The 16,343-nt window shown below is 43.6% G+C and overlaps 2 protein-coding genes across 5 annotated transcripts in view; one reads left to right on the top strand and one right to left on the bottom strand.

The window, feature by feature from the left end:
- The first annotated feature begins 57 nt into the window (after positions 1 to 57).
- Positions 58 to 11,148, top strand: tgfb3 (transforming growth factor, beta 3). The gene is made up of 7 exons (XM_034116647.1): positions 58 to 822; positions 5,198 to 5,361; positions 6,664 to 6,793; positions 6,918 to 7,025; positions 8,670 to 8,826; positions 9,387 to 9,540; positions 10,144 to 11,148. The coding sequence occupies exons 1-7, from the start codon at positions 477 to 479 to the stop codon at positions 10,300 to 10,302; spliced, it is 1,218 nt and encodes a 405-aa protein (XP_033972538.1). The 5' UTR covers positions 58 to 476; the 3' UTR covers positions 10,303 to 11,148.
- A 163-nt stretch (positions 11,149 to 11,311) lies between these two features.
- The window catches only part of ttll5 (tubulin tyrosine ligase-like family, member 5), a 45,666-nt gene continuing 40,634 nt past the window's right edge, over positions 11,312 to 16,343 (bottom strand). For 3 of the 4 annotated variants that reach the window (XM_034115949.1, XM_034116116.1, XM_034116036.1), the window contains exons 29-30: positions 15,372 to 15,454; positions 11,312 to 12,836 (exon numbers count right to left, since the gene is read on the bottom strand). In XM_034115949.1, the coding sequence (XP_033971840.1) occupies positions 12,784 to 12,836; positions 15,372 to 15,454 (136 nt within the window). In that variant the 3' untranslated portion in view covers positions 11,312 to 12,783. The remainder of the gene's footprint in view (positions 12,837 to 15,371; positions 15,455 to 16,343) is intronic. The other variant, XM_034116190.1, reaches the window with a different exon arrangement.

The raw sequence follows: 16,343 nt of genomic DNA, 5'->3' as shown, positions 1-16,343 counted from the left end.
CCCCTCCCTCTAAAACGTCACCGCTAGGGACTATAAAGTATGAGTGAGAGTGGAGAGCGTTTGAGTTTGTTTGAGGCCGGGACTGCAGCGAGAGAGCAGAGGCGCACTGACTCCTTGACAACAAGTGGATGGAAAGAGCCCAGTGCAATGGAGAAACTGAACCGCAGTGCAGACATCGGAGCCCTGTAAACCCACGAAGAATAGATGAACTGCTTGCATAAGATAAGGGGGAATGAAGAGTAGAATACATAGTTTTAATGAAGATTTGAGATACATTTCCAAAATGGCACGGATTAGCTCCAATGCAAAATCGCATTTCGCAAAGATGACATAGCACTTAAGAAAATGGGATTCCTCCAGGAACAGAACTCACTCACGACCTGAATGAAAAGAGAAAGGGGACTCTATTCAAATCGGAATTTTGTTTTGTTTTTTTACTTGACAAGCCTCGGTTGTGAGCGAACGCAGAGTGAAATATGAATCTGGGAAAAGCACTTCTGTTTTTCCTCCTCTCAAATTGTGTGACAATGACTTTGTCGCTATCCACTTGCACCACTGTGGACATCGACCACATAAAGAAAAAGAGAGTAGAGGCGGTCCGGGGACAGATCCTCAGTAAACTCCGGCTGACCAGTCCACCTCAAACAACAGGTCCGAGTCAAGTACCGTTTCAGGTCCTGGCCCTTTATAACAGCACCAAGGAGCTCATTGAGGAGCTGGGAAGAGACAGGCATCAGAGCTGTGGACAGGATAACACGGAGACTGAGTACTATGCCAAGGAGATTTACAAGTTCAACATGATCAATGGTCCGCCAGAAAACAGTAAGTTGTTTGTTTTTAATCATGGTCAATAAGTGTTTATTTTGCACTAGTTAACATGTTGTGTTCTAAATGTGGGTGATTGAAAAACATAGGGTGGAGTAATTATTGGTTTTGCCAATGCGCCATGCTGCCAACATTTTTAATAGGTGCCCAAACTTGATCCAAATGCCTTAACTTGTACAAATCTGTGTACAGTCGTAAAAGTGAAAACGTGTATGTGGCCTCAACACAAAATTATCATAGGTGAGGTAACAATATCAACAACAGGGTTGTGACTTTCCCAGCCAGCCGTAAGTCCACTCGTGTCTGTGCAGCCTTTACGCACAGACGCGCCTGTGAGAAGTGGAGCGGTGCGCAAAGGAGAGGGCAAAGTAAACAGTCTAATTGGAATGAGCACCATTCCTCATACATACCTCACACCAAAGCCATGGGAACTCCAGCCTTAGTCTGACACATTCCTTAGCTAGGAAAATTCTCAGGCAGTTAAGTCTAGTATTTATTGCCAACTCCAATACCTCATTTCCATTTTCTGGCCGTGAGTTTCCCAATATGTTTCATCCAGTGTAACAACTCTCTCACTTCTATTTCCCCCACTATTTCTCTCTAGTAGCAAAGAGCGAGCTGTGCGTTATGATCTAATTCCCTTGTTCATCCATATTGGTATTTCCTGTATAAACTATGGTCCATTGATTGTTCCAGAAACCTGAAACAGAAGCTCACTGAGCAGCAGATTCTCCAGAGAAAGTCAGTTTCTTTGTGTGAATTGGATTTGTATGCCGGTCAGAGGCCAGTTCGTGCACAGTGTAACCAGCTTAAAGATCAACAGGTGTTTATGCTGTGCTGTGACACTCAGCAGAGCCTCTGCCCGTTCCAGCATAAGTCGTGAATCAAATCCATTTCACAGGTCCCACAAAGTGCTTCTGACACTCAAAATACACAGCTCAGGGTTTATCCGCTGGTCAGAGGTAGCCAGAGCTCCCAAAACAAACAGAGGTCTAAGGAGTGGGATCAGTGATGGCCAGGTGCCCAGGACACATCACGCCGGTCTCATACTGAAGGCCCTTCTGTAGGTGATAATACGAGACATGAACTTCACTTACTACTGGCAACACACTGCACTAAACAGCTTATCCAGGAAGGATATTAGGAAATTAACAGAATGTGCCAACATACATTAATTAGCACTCTCCCTTTCCATTCTGTAATTTTAAAGAGAGCAGGGCATGTTGCAGACAGTATACAGTAACATAATGTCTGTCACCTTGATCATTTTGTAGTTCATTTTGATTCCTGCTGGATATAATGAGTTTTACATGCACCGCTTTTGGAAGGTGGGAGTGTTTGGGAATAAAGTCAAGTTTAGCTTTTTTTCATGCGCAGTTAAAAAGTTAAACAGAAACTTTTCGGTCATACTTTAATGTGCCACTTGCTCCAGAGCCACAACTGTTCATGCAAATCAAGGCATTTGCCACACAGTAAATGACTAGATGAAGCATAACTGAGACTGAGCAGCAACAGATTTTCATTTTCTGGTGCATCAGGAGGCCAGTGTGGCTCATTATATTGTGTTTCTGTTGAAGAAACAAGATAAAAACATAATGAAAGGAAATAATGACCTTTGGCACAATAACTTAGCTAAGAATCCACGTACTCTTAAATGAGAAAGATGGTGCCTTGCACACTGGAGCATGCGGTTTCAGTGACATTTCAAGCCAATCATTGACTCAGTGTTGGGTCAGTAAAAAAATGAGCACTAGCGCTGAGACAGCAGGGTATCTGATATATGGGATAGTAGAAAGATGATGTCATCTGAGCAAACAGAGACAGAGGTATCTGGCCAAAGAAACTGCATCTCTCCCCCCCTTAACTCCCACGCCTTTACCATATTTGCTTCCTCATCCTTAATCAAGTGGAAAGAAGTTGTTTTTAACTGCTGCAGAGAGGTACTTGACATTTTCTCATCACATGTAATGACATGCCACACTAGGAAGCAGAGGAATTAGATGATATGATACAAAACAGCATTTAAATTCATTATTTTTTAAACTAATTATCAGTTTTCTGCATCATGGGTGAGTCAAAATGAAACCATAGCAGCATAATTAAAATCCTAATTTCATATACGGCTATTCAACTTTACAACAAAGCTTAACTACTTTATTTCCAAATAAATGGGTTGTTGTCCTCTACAAGACCTAGACACCTCAGCAGCTGGCTAGCACCTGCTGCCTTTATGCGTCCTATTTCCTTTGTTTACTTCCAAAAAGCTCTGGAGAGACTGACATCACAGACAATCCTCTGGGCAAAAGGGCAAAGAGAGGTGATTCCTGAGAAATGTTTTCATCAGGAAGGGTCTGTGTCATGAGAGGAGAGGATCGCACACACTGGAGGGTACGAGGTGTGGTCGACAGCGTCTAGGCGAGGCACTTTATATGAAGCTTTACTACAGAGCCATGCCAGAGTCTGTCCCCGGGCCTTCCTGAATAACTTTACCCCTAAATCCCTCATTTAAAGCCTATAGGCTCAAACTCACTGAGTGATAATACGAGAAGGAAGAACGTGTATACAGTAGGTGACTATAAATATACTTTTGCAAGTGTGTAAATGAGAATGCTTGGTAAAATGATATAATTAATTTGATCTACAGTGTGTTTTCGCTATATCCGAAGTTAAAACAATAGGTCTGATGTTTTTCTTAAAAAAGGTTTACAAGATAACGAGTACAATACTTTAAATTCTTTAATATAAAAAACTCAAAATCCTTAATTTCTGAGTGGATTTCCAGGTAGAAATAAGACCCTTGTGAAGCTTATTAACATAAATCTCTGCTGCTTCAAATAGTTTATAGGTCAAACCTATGTCAGCATCTTGACAATCAATCTTAAGACCGATAGTGGGGGTCGGGAAATTGGTCAATGTATATCATTTTAATTATGCAAGCCATCCCCTCCAATTACCAACATGGAACAAATTACCTTTCAGACCCTTGGCAAAAATAAGCCATAATGTGAAATCCACCTAAAACCATTGCAATGGGAAAAATGAGGTCATCCAAAAGGAAACCAAAGACTTGATTAGAATTTCAAATCTCCCTTCGAAAGTGGGGCTTTCCACCTTCTGTGGGGGAGGCAGAGGGGGGACAGAGCAGTGGGTGAGGGGAGGAAAAGGCTACTGAGGTTTCCTCCTTAGATATCTGGCTTGGGATGAATGCTTAAAAGGTCACCTATAAATAGGGAAAGTTGAAAAAGCCTTGTGGAAATATAAGATAATGACTGGGAGGACACTGAAATTGGAATTTGGGTCAAATGAAGTACAGATACTTGGAAATGTGCAAGTTCTTATTGCATGACACAGAAACAACTGAACTTCTGAGTTTCCATTCGTCCCAAAACAGCTTGAGGTGCAAATCAGCTGAAGGTGCAATACCCCTTTCAACCACCAGCAAATCTGAGGCTCAGTAATAAAGTTTAAGCTTGGGGTAATAAATTAGCTATGGCTTGGCTGTAAACGACTGTTTCCACTTGGCCCATAAAAAGTTTGCTATGTGCTTGTTTTGCTCAACACTGCATGTGCTTGGCCTGTTAAAATAATAAACTGCTCTATAATATTAAGGTATAAAAAAGAGAAATGCTTCAGTGCACTGGGAAGCTTTTTACATAGATCACATTTTGGCTATTTATTTACCAGATTCAGCTAAAGCTCAGAGTGATAACATATGAACGCACCATGGATACAGCAACTTACTGCTAGTCAAGCATGCTCTTACTGGCCTTACTGTCACAATGTAGTCGCCCTCCTTGATGGTTTCTCAGGTATTGTTCTGCTCCAGTATGTGAGTCCACATGCTCCGGATACATTTCCAAGTTCCAGAGAATACTTGGCATCTGGCCGAGCCCTCGGAGCACCTGTTGGTCTCAAGAGCTGGTGGGAGGAGGAGGAGCACGCTGCCGTCCCTCTGCAGCCCGCTCCACCACCACATGGGACATTTGGTTTTCATTTCATGACTTCAACTTGTTGCTAACTCGGACCGCACAAATTATAAGCAGATGGTTTTCAGTAATGGCCCACGTCTCTCAGGAAATAGAGAAGAAAACGTTTTTTTTAATCTGCAAACTATCTCAATTTATTTAAACTCTTGAGAGAATCCGCTGCAAAAAGCTTATCAATAATCAGAAGGTAAACATCTCCCCCTGTTAGGATGTCAGTGGAAAATAGGCGTTGATAACATGTACACTATGAGGTAACAGATGGATAAGAGCTTAAAGGGACTCTGACAAAAGAAACAATGAGATTTCCAGTTAAACAAAAAAAAGAGAGATATCAAATAACCCATTTAAAGCAACTGTTGAGTCATCATTTCCATTTTTACCTGCAGATGACCTCCCGTACTGCCCTAAGGGTATCACCTCCAAGGTATTCCGCTTCAACGTCTCCACCATGGAGAAGAACTCCACCAACTTGTTCCGGGCCGAGTTCAGAGCCCTGCGGATCCCCAACAGCGGAGCCAAGAGAAACGAGCAGAGGATTGAGCTCTACCAGGTGTGTGAACTGACCGTTCATTTCCACTGTTAGCATAACGCTGGAGGCTAATGTGCTCTATTTCTCTCAGAAGGCCTTTGTAGGTCAGCGAGAAAGATGAAAACATTTACATTAGGGTGTCCAACTTCCTTTCTCCTTTTTTTCATGCGCTGATCATTATTCCATGTGCTTACAGTCAAATGATTTTACGTTAAGACACATTTAAGAGCTTGTACAGCCATCTTCTAGAAACCCTAGATTATTTATTCTTTTATGACTGTCAATCTAATAATCCATTTTTGCCAGATCAAGTAGGGCTTTTTTCATTCAAAAGAGGGTTTGTAGATTTGCACCTGCATTTGTGGGTTTCTAAGCATTTTTGTGTTTGAGCATGCATCTGCTGGATGTCAGCGTGGGTGGGGTATGGGATGAATTATTTTGTTTTGTTCGGTTTCCTCATTAATCTCCCGTGAGACACTTGGAGTAATGATCAGGTTCCAACATTTCCTGCCAGGGAGACAAGCGTCTCCGGACTGCATACCGCCTCTGAGGCAAGGCTCTGGCCAGCGCTGAATACAGGCTGTCAGGCCCTCAGATTGTTTCCAGGGGCCTAGAAGGAGATAGAGGCAGGGTCACCCACTGGGGGAGTAAATGGAGCCGCCTGCTCGCCCCCACACTTTCAGGCTGGAGGTTGATTGGCAGAAGGCTGACGCTGGCCCCTTGTTCCCACAGGAAGACAGATTAGATGCTGACAATGTTCAGGAACCTGGTTATCCATAGAACTGCTGTGGGGCTCGGCGCTCATACCCACCACCCAAACACACACATTTCTTACAGATAAACACCTTTGTTCAAAGAAGTGCTGATGGAGATAGGAATGTCTGAACCACACGCTTTGCATTTCCCTCCATCGTGAGTTCTGGGGCCTCAACACGATAACGCAGTCAGTAACATGAATGTCCGCAGTGTTACCTGCAACCCTGCTTTTTTTCCCTGAACTGCGTGACACTGCATCTGGGAGGCCAGCTAAAGTCAAAGTTGAAACTGCTGACGTGAAGGACAGCCAGGTCCTCATTGGCAGGAGGGTAACACGCAGGCATTAACTTGCAAAATGGGGATATCAACACAGGGAGTCACTTTTTCCATAAAGAGTAGACATTTGGCCCAAGGCATCCTGGAGAGTCTGGCTCAGACAGACAGCTCTGGTTCTGTCTGTGCGAATGTGTGCGGGTGTGTGCGGGTGCGTGTGCGTGTGCGTGTGTGTGTGTGAGTAAAAGAACGAGAGTTTATGCAGCTGGGTCACATTTTCGTCTTTCCTCGCAGATCCTCCAGAAAGACGACCCCAAAGCCAAGCAGCGCTACATTGGGGGCAAGAACGTCCTGACCAAGGGAACGCCTGAGTGGGTTTCCTTTGATGTTACGGAGACAGTGAGAGAGTGGCTGATGTACCGACGTGAGTGGGACACCTACTTAAAACATAACCTGCCAAATAGCATTGGTTCATTGGAAATGAAGGATCACAGCTTCAGGGGAACACGTCAGCTCCTTACATCCCTCTGCTCTTGTTTCCCCCTCAGAGACCAATCTTGGCCTGGAGATCAGCGTGCATTGTCCCTGCCACACTTTCAGGCCTAATGGGGACATTATTGAGAATGCCAATGAGGTGCTCGAGGTCAAGTTCAAAGGTGAGACTGCATTTAAAACCTTAGCGATGCGAAAGACAGATGGTTGGGATTTTCATCAGCAAGATGGGTTTTTACTGTACGTCAATTTCAGTGAGAAGTTCTTATTATTTGTTCCTCGGGTAACTAATGTGACATAGTTTGGGAATATTTTCTTTCTTTCTAATAAACAGGTCTAACTACAGTACCAGTAAGAGAACCGTTTTTCCCCGAAAAATGTTCCTAAACTATTCCTTTAAATATTTTGCATTTATTCTAGATTAGTCTTTAGACCAGGAACCAATCAGTCCAGTTTCTTTGAGTATAATTTTTCCCATTTTAAGAGCACATCTCAGTCTCAATCTTGCCTTTTGTATAGATTCCCAGCTTTTTCTGTGTCTTATGGTCAGACTGTGGTCTCTGCTAAGTCTGGATTTCTCTCTGCTTTTGATCTCTCACATTGAAAATACATTCTGCCAGTTTGTATTCATGATCAAGAGCCAGATAACATTTAATTCTGTTTAATTTCTTTGATTTGTCTCATGCTATACTGATAGGCATCTCAAGTTTGTTTCATTCTAATTAGTGCTTCTGAGGCAGTGCTGGTTTTAGGATGATTTGCATTTGTGGGTCTTAAGACCAGTTTATCCTTGGAGTTTGTTTTGGGCTACAGTTTTAGTTATAGTGCTTGTTTCAGATCTTTCCAAATGTGGAAACAGTGAAATCTGGCATGCTTTGGTTGATGTTTTTCTGTTAATTGTAAATATGACCCTACAAAACTTAAACAGAGGCTCCCCATCTGGTTTGTACTATATACAGCTACAAATGGCAGAGGATTTGATGAAAGTAGACATTTGTTAGATTAAACTCTAAATGACATGTCTTGTCTTTGTAATTTGCATAGAAGGCTCAAAAGGCCTTTTGTTACCTAGCGCTCACAGCCAAATGAAAGATACCGGAGGCGTTTATTTAGTCTTTTATTGCTCAGGGAATATTCTAGAAGCACAGTTTCCTTAGATGATTGAGAATCTGGTTATAATAATACAATAACACTCACAATACTCTCCTTTTTATGAGCCTGGTAAAAAAAAAAGGTTCCTTTTCATCCTGTCATCAACATCCTCATCATGTTCCTCCAGCAGCAATACCTATTGAGGTCTTTTTAGTAAGATAATGGGTTTCCTTTCTAAGATGAAGAGAGAGACAGAGCATGGGAATACAATTGATCTGGTATCTCACTTAGCACTGGGGCCCCCGGGCCCTCGGCCCTGGGAACACTCCCGACTGGCTTGGCCACAAGGAATGTGCTGCCACGGCGCTCAGACGCTTGGCCCCGAATTAAAGAGGGGCGTACATATCCAACTGCAGCATCTCTCTGGAGATATCCACTGCTTTAGCTATCAGGGGCAGATTGGATGAGCAGACGCAGGCTGAGGTGGGGGGGGAGAGGGATGGAGAAAAGAAGGAAGTCAGGGACCAGCGTTGAATAAGGAGAAGGGTGAAAAGTGATCCAAAAGTGAGTGAAGCCCTTTCTGGATCCTTCTGTAAAGTAGACTACACTGATTAGAGTTTGCTTAAAGTCTGCTCTCAAAGACATTTTACAATTGTCAATAAATCTGCTGTGCAGTTTTACCTGGTTCCTCCAGACTGAAAGGCTCTCTCCTGCAGGTATGGAAGTGGACTATGACGATCTGGGCCGTGTGAAAAAGCAGAAGGAGCAGCTGTACCCCCACCTCATCCTCATGATGCTGCCCCCCCACAGGCTGGATGCCCAGTCCTCCTCCCGCAGGCGCAAGCGGGCACTCGACACCAATTACTGCTTCAAGTAAGGCACATTTCTCCGCCGTGGAAAATGTAATAAACTGTTAGACATTTGTCTTTAACTTTGTAAAATAAGGTGGATTTAACACTTGGCTGGGTAAAATATTGCAAATAAAGACTAGCTGCTTCTACAGTGTTGCAGCAGAGGAAAATTGTCAAGCGGTGCACCGGCCAAGGCAACATATCAGGTGTCACGCCTCTAAAAGATGGCAAGGAAGCCGAGTACATGGGCAAAGGATAGGCTTGTTAATCATCTACACGAGCATGACAGAGGTATTAGTTAATACAAGTCGGGATCTGTCCCAGTACTAGCAAACACCGCCTCCTCTTACACTCCATCTCCTCAGCTCTGGATTTCCTCTGTCAGGCTGACAGGCAGTACCAGAGACACCTGGGCTGAGTCCAAGAGGGAAGATAAGGGCACACCTAGGAGAGGAATTTCTGAACTTCACACTCATCTCTGGCTGCGTGCCCAGGGAGAGGAAAATGTATACAACCCCTAAAATAGCACGTTATCTGTGAAGTGAAATGAGTGTAATCCTCTCTGTCCTCTCTTGTCTGCAGCAACTATGAGGAGAACTGCTGTGTGCGACCACTATATATTAATTTCCGGCAGGATTTGGGCTGGAGGTGGATCCATCAGCCTGAAGGATACTACGCTAACTTCTGCTCTGGTCCCTGTCCTTACCTACGCAGCGCAGACACCACCCACAGCTCGGTGAGAACAAAGCACCACAACACATTAAAGGTCCCCTATTAGACAGTTTTTCATCAATATATTATAGGTCTCAGATATATACAAAGCATGTCTCTGAAGTGTTTGGCTCGAAATACCAAACAGATCACCCATTGTAGCATCTCATAAAGCCCTCTGTTTCAGCCCTGTTTCTAAAGTGCTGATTCTGTGTCTGTAGCTTTAAATGCTAATGAGCTGCTGCTGGCCACGCCCCTCTGCAAGATATTTGGTTTTAAAAAAACACAATGGTGCTCTAGGAGGAGAGTCAGGTGATAAGGTGGGGGGGGGGTTACCTTGGTTGGTTATTGGCTAATGGTTACACAAGCCAAAAAAACGTTATGACATCATAAAGTGGCCAAAATCTGATCATCTCATTTTCAGACAGGTTTTTATATAAATGGATCAGGACAAAAACTCAGCAAATCTTTTTTCCTGAAACTTTCAGAATCTCTTTACACAGAGGGGACGCATGTTTATGTGTATACGACATGAAAAAGTGGATTTTGCATAATAGGTGACCGTTAAAGTTGAGATGATGTTCTGTGAAACACCCCTCCTTATCGTCTTCTACTCTTTCTTCCACAGCTGCTGAGCCTGTACAACACGTTGAACCCCGAAGCGTCGGCCTCCCCCTGCTGCGTTCCTCAGGACTTGGAGCCCCTTACCATCCTCTACTACGTGGGTCGCTCCCCTAAAGTCGAGCAGCTCTCCAACATGGTCGTCAAGTCCTGCAAGTGCAGCTAGACTTCAGGGCGAGACGCGGGACGTGGCGGCTCCCAGCACTACTCAGGAGCGGGTACGAGGGGGGAGAGGGGGCGCGGTACACTTTGCCCCCCCCCACCTTCAACCCCTGATTCAGCCCTGGTCCAAGCTCTCTCTCGATCTCTCGAAAAAACAAAAGATGAATTCCTGCAATCATTGGCAGCGTTTACTAAGAAGACTTGTCAAACACCACTTCACTAACGGGCACTCTCAAACCCATCCAACCTCTTCAGCAATCGCTTTTTGACATCAATGTTTTTTTTTTGTGTCATATTCCAGCCTGTGACCAGCCTGTACCTCAGTGTTACACAACAGGAAGAATGACCACTGCATTCTTAAGAACATACAATAATTGCAGTCCAAAAGAGGAAAAATGACTGAGAATGCAGACTGAACCAATAGGAATACGTCAAAGAGGGTGAAACTAACGTGATTGTTTGTTGAGGGCAAACACATCCCTCGCCTCTGACGCACAAGACATCTTCGAAATGTCCGAGCTGGAAACCGCCGCTGTGCACGCCGCAGCTCCGACACTGTTTGTTTAGGATTAAAATGCTATTGAATTCAAAATGACTTTAGGACAAAAAGAAAAATACATGCTGGAAACCAACCTTTATTCTAAAGTAGTATATCCGTGGTTATGTTTACCTCTGTAATACAACAGGATGGTGATTCCAGGGATAGTTTTGTTTTAAAGTGAAGCCTTTCTGTTGTATGAGACGACGTATGTCACTAAGTGAACACTTAAGTAGATCACAATCTGTAAATGTTTTTTGTATTACTCTTGGAAACACCTTTTTTTTTTTATTAAAAAAATTGACTGTTGGATAGAGTTGTTCATATTTCATTATTGTTTGAGTTTTTATGTTTGGGTTATGTTTTTTAGAGCACTTTATTTAAAGGGTAATAGGGTAAATCTAGACAACCAAGAAAAAAGAAATCATAGTCAAGTCTAAGACAAACTTCTGTGTGTGGTAGGAAGAAAAATACATTTACTGACACTATCAGCATGTTTTAATGTTTTCTCGGTTTTCATTTCAATGTTGTTTGATACCAATATGATTCCAAAAACATGACATTACCATGCATGTGTGTTGTAAACATCAGCGACACAACAGATCAAATGATCAGACTGTAAACAACTTTGTATCACCACAGGAGAATATACATTGATTTGGATGCCACTGTTGAATATCTGTAACACAGCATGCACTGGTGTAGTAAAGTAGACCACAACATTAAGTTTGCCATCGATCACTACAAAATACAATACTTTCAAGTGTATTAAAACCAGTTCTAGTCTGCATGGAGAACTACTGTACCATCTGTGCAAAATCCCTGTGATGATGATCATCAGTGGATATGACATGCATGACATTCAAGTATTTCTGACAAAGTCATCATAAACATATTCTGAATCTATTGATATATAACAGAGATGTTTTATTCTATTAACACGCCCTGAGTTAACTCACTATATGGTCCCAAGCAACATATTACCTTCATGGATATTGATCTGCTGGTACAGCATTAACCTTCATATAGGCAAGGCTGTGCATAACCATAATTCCTCTTTATGTTATGCTTCAAGCTACAGAAACGGCCAAAAAGGCCTTTTGGTGGACAATATTCAGTGAATAAATACTAATACAACTACAATAATTTACTTAAAATATTACATTTGGTCCGTCCAAGAAAAACATCTACATCTCAACAGCTTACAGGAAAAATCACAGGTCAACTGCATTCTTGATATTTGTTTTACATTGTCCTTGTAAACGTGGAACAAGGCAGCAATCTACCGTCATTTATGCTCCTTTTTACGCCTACAAGCAAATCGTTCTCTACTTTAACACATCCTTAGGCAATGAGCACAGCAAATGTTTTGGCAACGAGTCAAGGTGTGTAATGCCAGAAGCTTCTCACAAAAGAACCTCCTCTGTACGCTTGTCCGTTTGTATATAAAGATAACATCTACATGAATGGGTAGTGGTGCATATGTTACTGCAGGAGCAAAGAATAAAAGGTTGGATCCTGAAATTAAAATGCCACTGGGGCATTAAGGAACCATCTGCTGAAGGCTATCTGTCAGTGAAATCTTTCTGTGGCATCAGTAGCATGGAGAGAATGAGGGCGGACAACTGTTGGGATATAGACTGAGCGTAGCCAACGGGGGTGAGGGGAGAGGGAGGGGGTACACAGGGTAAGGAGCTGAAAAGGCCAACTGATGTTGAGCTGAGCAAATAAAATCTCAACCTGCGTCAAAGCTGGGCATTCCTGGCCCCTCTCGAATGTCTGTGGCTGTATCAGAGAGAAATTAATAGGACCCTGTTCGATGTCTGGCACGCTTTGATCTGCTGCTGTTGTCCTTTCCCAGAATACACCTCTGTGAGGATGTAGTTACATGCAGAGACACCTGTCAGGCCAGCAGAGGGGCAGGACGGGCCTCTGGTCGCTTTCATGTCATCTGTGGCCGGGCTCCTGGCCCTGGAGCAGCTTGTGGTACACAGAGAGACCTGGGGAGCAACAGATGAAAGTAGAATTAATACAAAAAAGAGGGAGAAGGGCAGCACAAGGTTTCCCCCACAGAACCCACATGTGCACAAACAGAAATGCTAAGGTCAAACCTGAAAGAATTTCCCTTGAAAGGAGAAGGCTAAAGACCTCCTGGTGAATGTTTTGTTGATGGTTTTTCTGGAGGCTGTTACCAGGGGATCTGCTCTGTCATCTCAGCGCTCAGCCTTTTGTCAGGCTGCCCCCCCCCCCGCTCCTCGTCCTATCGGCTGGCTGACAGCCAGGCATCTAGTAGGAAAGGCATTCCAAGTACAGTAAGAGCTGCCGTGTTTGTGCTCCCAAACAGTATTCCCATTCATTCCTCCTCTCAGCACTCTGTTTATTTTGGTGCTCTTTTACACCGTGGGGCCTGACGGAGCTGAAAAACGAAAACATCTCCCTGACTTCCAATCTGATGACATGACCGCTGGAAGCTTCTCCAGCTCAGCGGGGAAAAAAGAAAAGATAAAAGGGGACAGTCATTTCTCTCACATTTAACACTTAATAAATGATTTGCTCAATAACAGCACAACCACTTCTCTACCATAATTACTCAACCATTTGGATCTTTGTGTGAGATGTATCAGTGATTGCTTTGAATCAAACATCCAATAACTTACATAATACATCTGAATAGGGGATGACAGCCAATAACGGCCTTCCTTTCCCAACAGGGCACCGCACTCTCTTATTTTGATAGAGAGAGGCCTAAGCTATGCGCCCTGACATGATCAGACTCCCATTAAAATGGCACAAGTGCAGCATTCATTTCCTTCTCAAACTGAAAGCAATAAATCTCCACAGTCACCAGCTGTGCAGCCCTGAGAACTTCAAGAGAGAGGTTCAAGGGACGCATTGTAAAACACATGTGGTTGATATAATCTAGGTTTGTTAGCTTTGATAGAAACCCTCCCTTCATCTCATGTCAAAAATTAACATAGAAGAAGTAGGGAAGGAAAAAGGGGGAACGGGGTGAGCGGGCAGGAAAAGTTTTTGGGGGATAAAGGGAGAGTTGTATGAGCAAAGAGAGGAAGAGATTAAGAGAGTGCACAAGAGGGAGATAAAGGGAGAGTGTGATTAATGACGGTTGACAGCTGATCATAGAGAATGCTCTCCACTTGGACCCGCTCTAACTCCCTGTCAGAGTCAATCAGGGGGGCTCAGTCATCTCGCCACAAAGGTACTCTGGGCAGGCAGAAAGACCTGACGCACTCCTAAGCTCCACAAAGGCTGTTCCCTCTCTAATAACACCCCCCTCCCTCCAAAAAGCCACACTGAGTCTCTGTTCGTCTCCCAGTCCCATTCTAAAAAGGCATGGTTTGACCTGCCTCGCTAACTGGTTTTGGTACTGGGACTTTTTTTTTCCTTTTTTTATTAAGTCAAGAGAGAAGCATCTCCCCCACCCTTTGAGCCCTGGACGACGGAAAAATGCATACATGAAATTCAGAAGCTATCCCAACGGATCCAGTTACAGTAATTGATGAGTTTATAAGATGTTTGTTAACTTAAGCCAGCCTTCAGAGTTTAGGGGGAGAATGAAAAAATAAATGTTCTGGTCACAGACACACACACACCCAATTTTTTTTTGGGGGGGAGGGGTGCAGAGCTACTGTGTTTTTCCAACAAGATGATTCCTGGGTCGGCTTGACTCTGACGCTCACGTGATGTAATGAATGCTATGATTAGCTAATGCTAATGTATGGTAGGTCTATGGAAAGAAAGAAAAAAAGCTCCTGATCAGGAAAAACAGATGTGTGCATCAGCGCTAAATATCACTGTTACTGTAATAACCTCAACACTTCTGTTAGAATGGAAAGAGTTGTGGAAATAGGGCAGGATGACAGGGCACACGTGAGCGCATGCACCCACGATTGTGGCGCATAATAAACGCAGCAAAGGCTAAGATACATTTTTACTTTAAATGTGATTTCTGGGGTACAACTGGACATCCCTTTTACAATTGCGTAGGAATGACCAACAGATGGGAGTACCCACCCAAACTGTTCCCACCACTAGATCCTATTTCAAAAGAAAGATGTCATCACTGTTAAACCTATTTATCTTCAGCAGTAATCTGACCCGTGGTTTTGGACACTTATAATCAAATAGCACTGTAGAGTTTGTTCATGGTCATTCAGATCTGGCAGCGTCAACTCTGCTTGGCACAAATAGGGATATGACACTAGGCATTGTAATAAAATAACCAATAAATCTGCACTTGTACTCTTCTAAGAAATGTCAAGTGTGTACTTTATTTATCATTATGACAGTAGTAGTTATCTGCTACAATGTGCAACATATATTGCACCACTATGCAAGCAGGAAGCTGGCTAAAGATATCCAGTGGTGTCTATCAGTCCTCCATGGGGAATGTCCACTATGCCTGGCTGCAATCACGGCCACTGGCATATAGAGGGCACACCCCCCCACCCACCTTCCATACTGCACCACCAACAGGCCAAGTTACAGCATGTGTAGAAATACAGCATCAGACCCACCTGTTTTACCACAGATGGCTTCGTAGACCACATGCTGCCCGTTGGACACACTGCCACTGGCTGAACTCTCCGTGGACTTCTGCCTGTTAATCATGAGACGAAAAGTGTCAGAGATGACCAAAAAGATCATTCCCCAGGGGTGAACAGCATCTGAATTCCAAGGCTTCTCCCCACAGTCTGGTATAAAGCTGTGGATGTATCCTAGTGTATTGTCCAAGTTTGAGCTGAGTACATCAATAAGTCAATAATAGCTGAAAACTACGTGCGAATGTTAGAGCTAATATGATGTCTGATGAGTCATCCTCTGACAGAAGACAAGTGGAGTCAGTTTAACTAGTGGGTGCGTGTGCATGTGCGTGTGCGTGTGCATGTGCGTGTGTGTGTTTGCAGTCAGTGGAGGCCACTGGGGGTTAAGTGTTTGCCGAGTGGCCCTCATGAGCTCATTTGTGACAAGAAGGGGGCAAATTCCTGCTCCTTGTCCTGGGTGATTTCCCAAGATTATTGTGTTGATTGCTGATTATGTAGACCTGTCGTCAGTCGCTACAGACACAGAAGGGGCACACATGGGCCTTCTTATATGCTGAATAGTCAGTAGTGTACACTTATCTCACAGGATCCCAAACAGGGAATTATATAGCCATTTGCACATAATCAGACAGCAAATACAGTGTTTTCAGAGAATAAACCATTATAGGAACTGGCGAAGCATAGAGCGGGAGCAGACACGTCTGTAACCTTATACATTAAATCTGTTAAGCATTTTTTAGGGGGAACAATAAATAAAGCTTAGTTGGCATTAACCTCTCACCCCATAACAGCAGCGTGCCAGAGGAGCATTAACAAGGTAATGAGGGTACACACTGCCTCCTTGTAAGGGACTGCACAGTTGTTCTTTCATACCATTACACAACCACAAATAGAACTGGCCCACTTTAAGCGTGGCATACCTCGACAGGAAGCAACCCCTTTCAT

The sequence above is a fragment of the Trematomus bernacchii genome, unplaced genomic scaffold (genome assembly GCF_902827165.1).
Source record: "Trematomus bernacchii unplaced genomic scaffold, fTreBer1.1, whole genome shotgun sequence".
Lineage (NCBI taxonomy): Eukaryota > Metazoa > Chordata > Actinopteri > Perciformes > Nototheniidae > Trematomus > Trematomus bernacchii.
This window is presented reverse-complemented; position numbering and strand designations above follow the sequence as displayed.

What these genes read in the sequence shown, in the direction of transcription:
- tgfb3 (XM_034116647.1), top strand. Translation starts at nt 477, where the DNA reads ATGAATCTGGGAAAAGCACTTCTGTTTTTCCTCCTCTCAAATTGTGTG. An exon ending in AGAGGATTGAGCTCTACCAG is followed by an intron (nt 5,362 to 6,663) that starts GTGTGTGAACTG and finishes CTTTCCTCGCAG; the next exon opens with ATCCTCCAGAAAGACGACCC. An exon ending in GACACCAATTACTGCTTCAA is followed by an intron (nt 8,827 to 9,386) that starts GTAAGGCACATT and finishes TCTTGTCTGCAG; the next exon opens with CAACTATGAGGAGAACTGCT.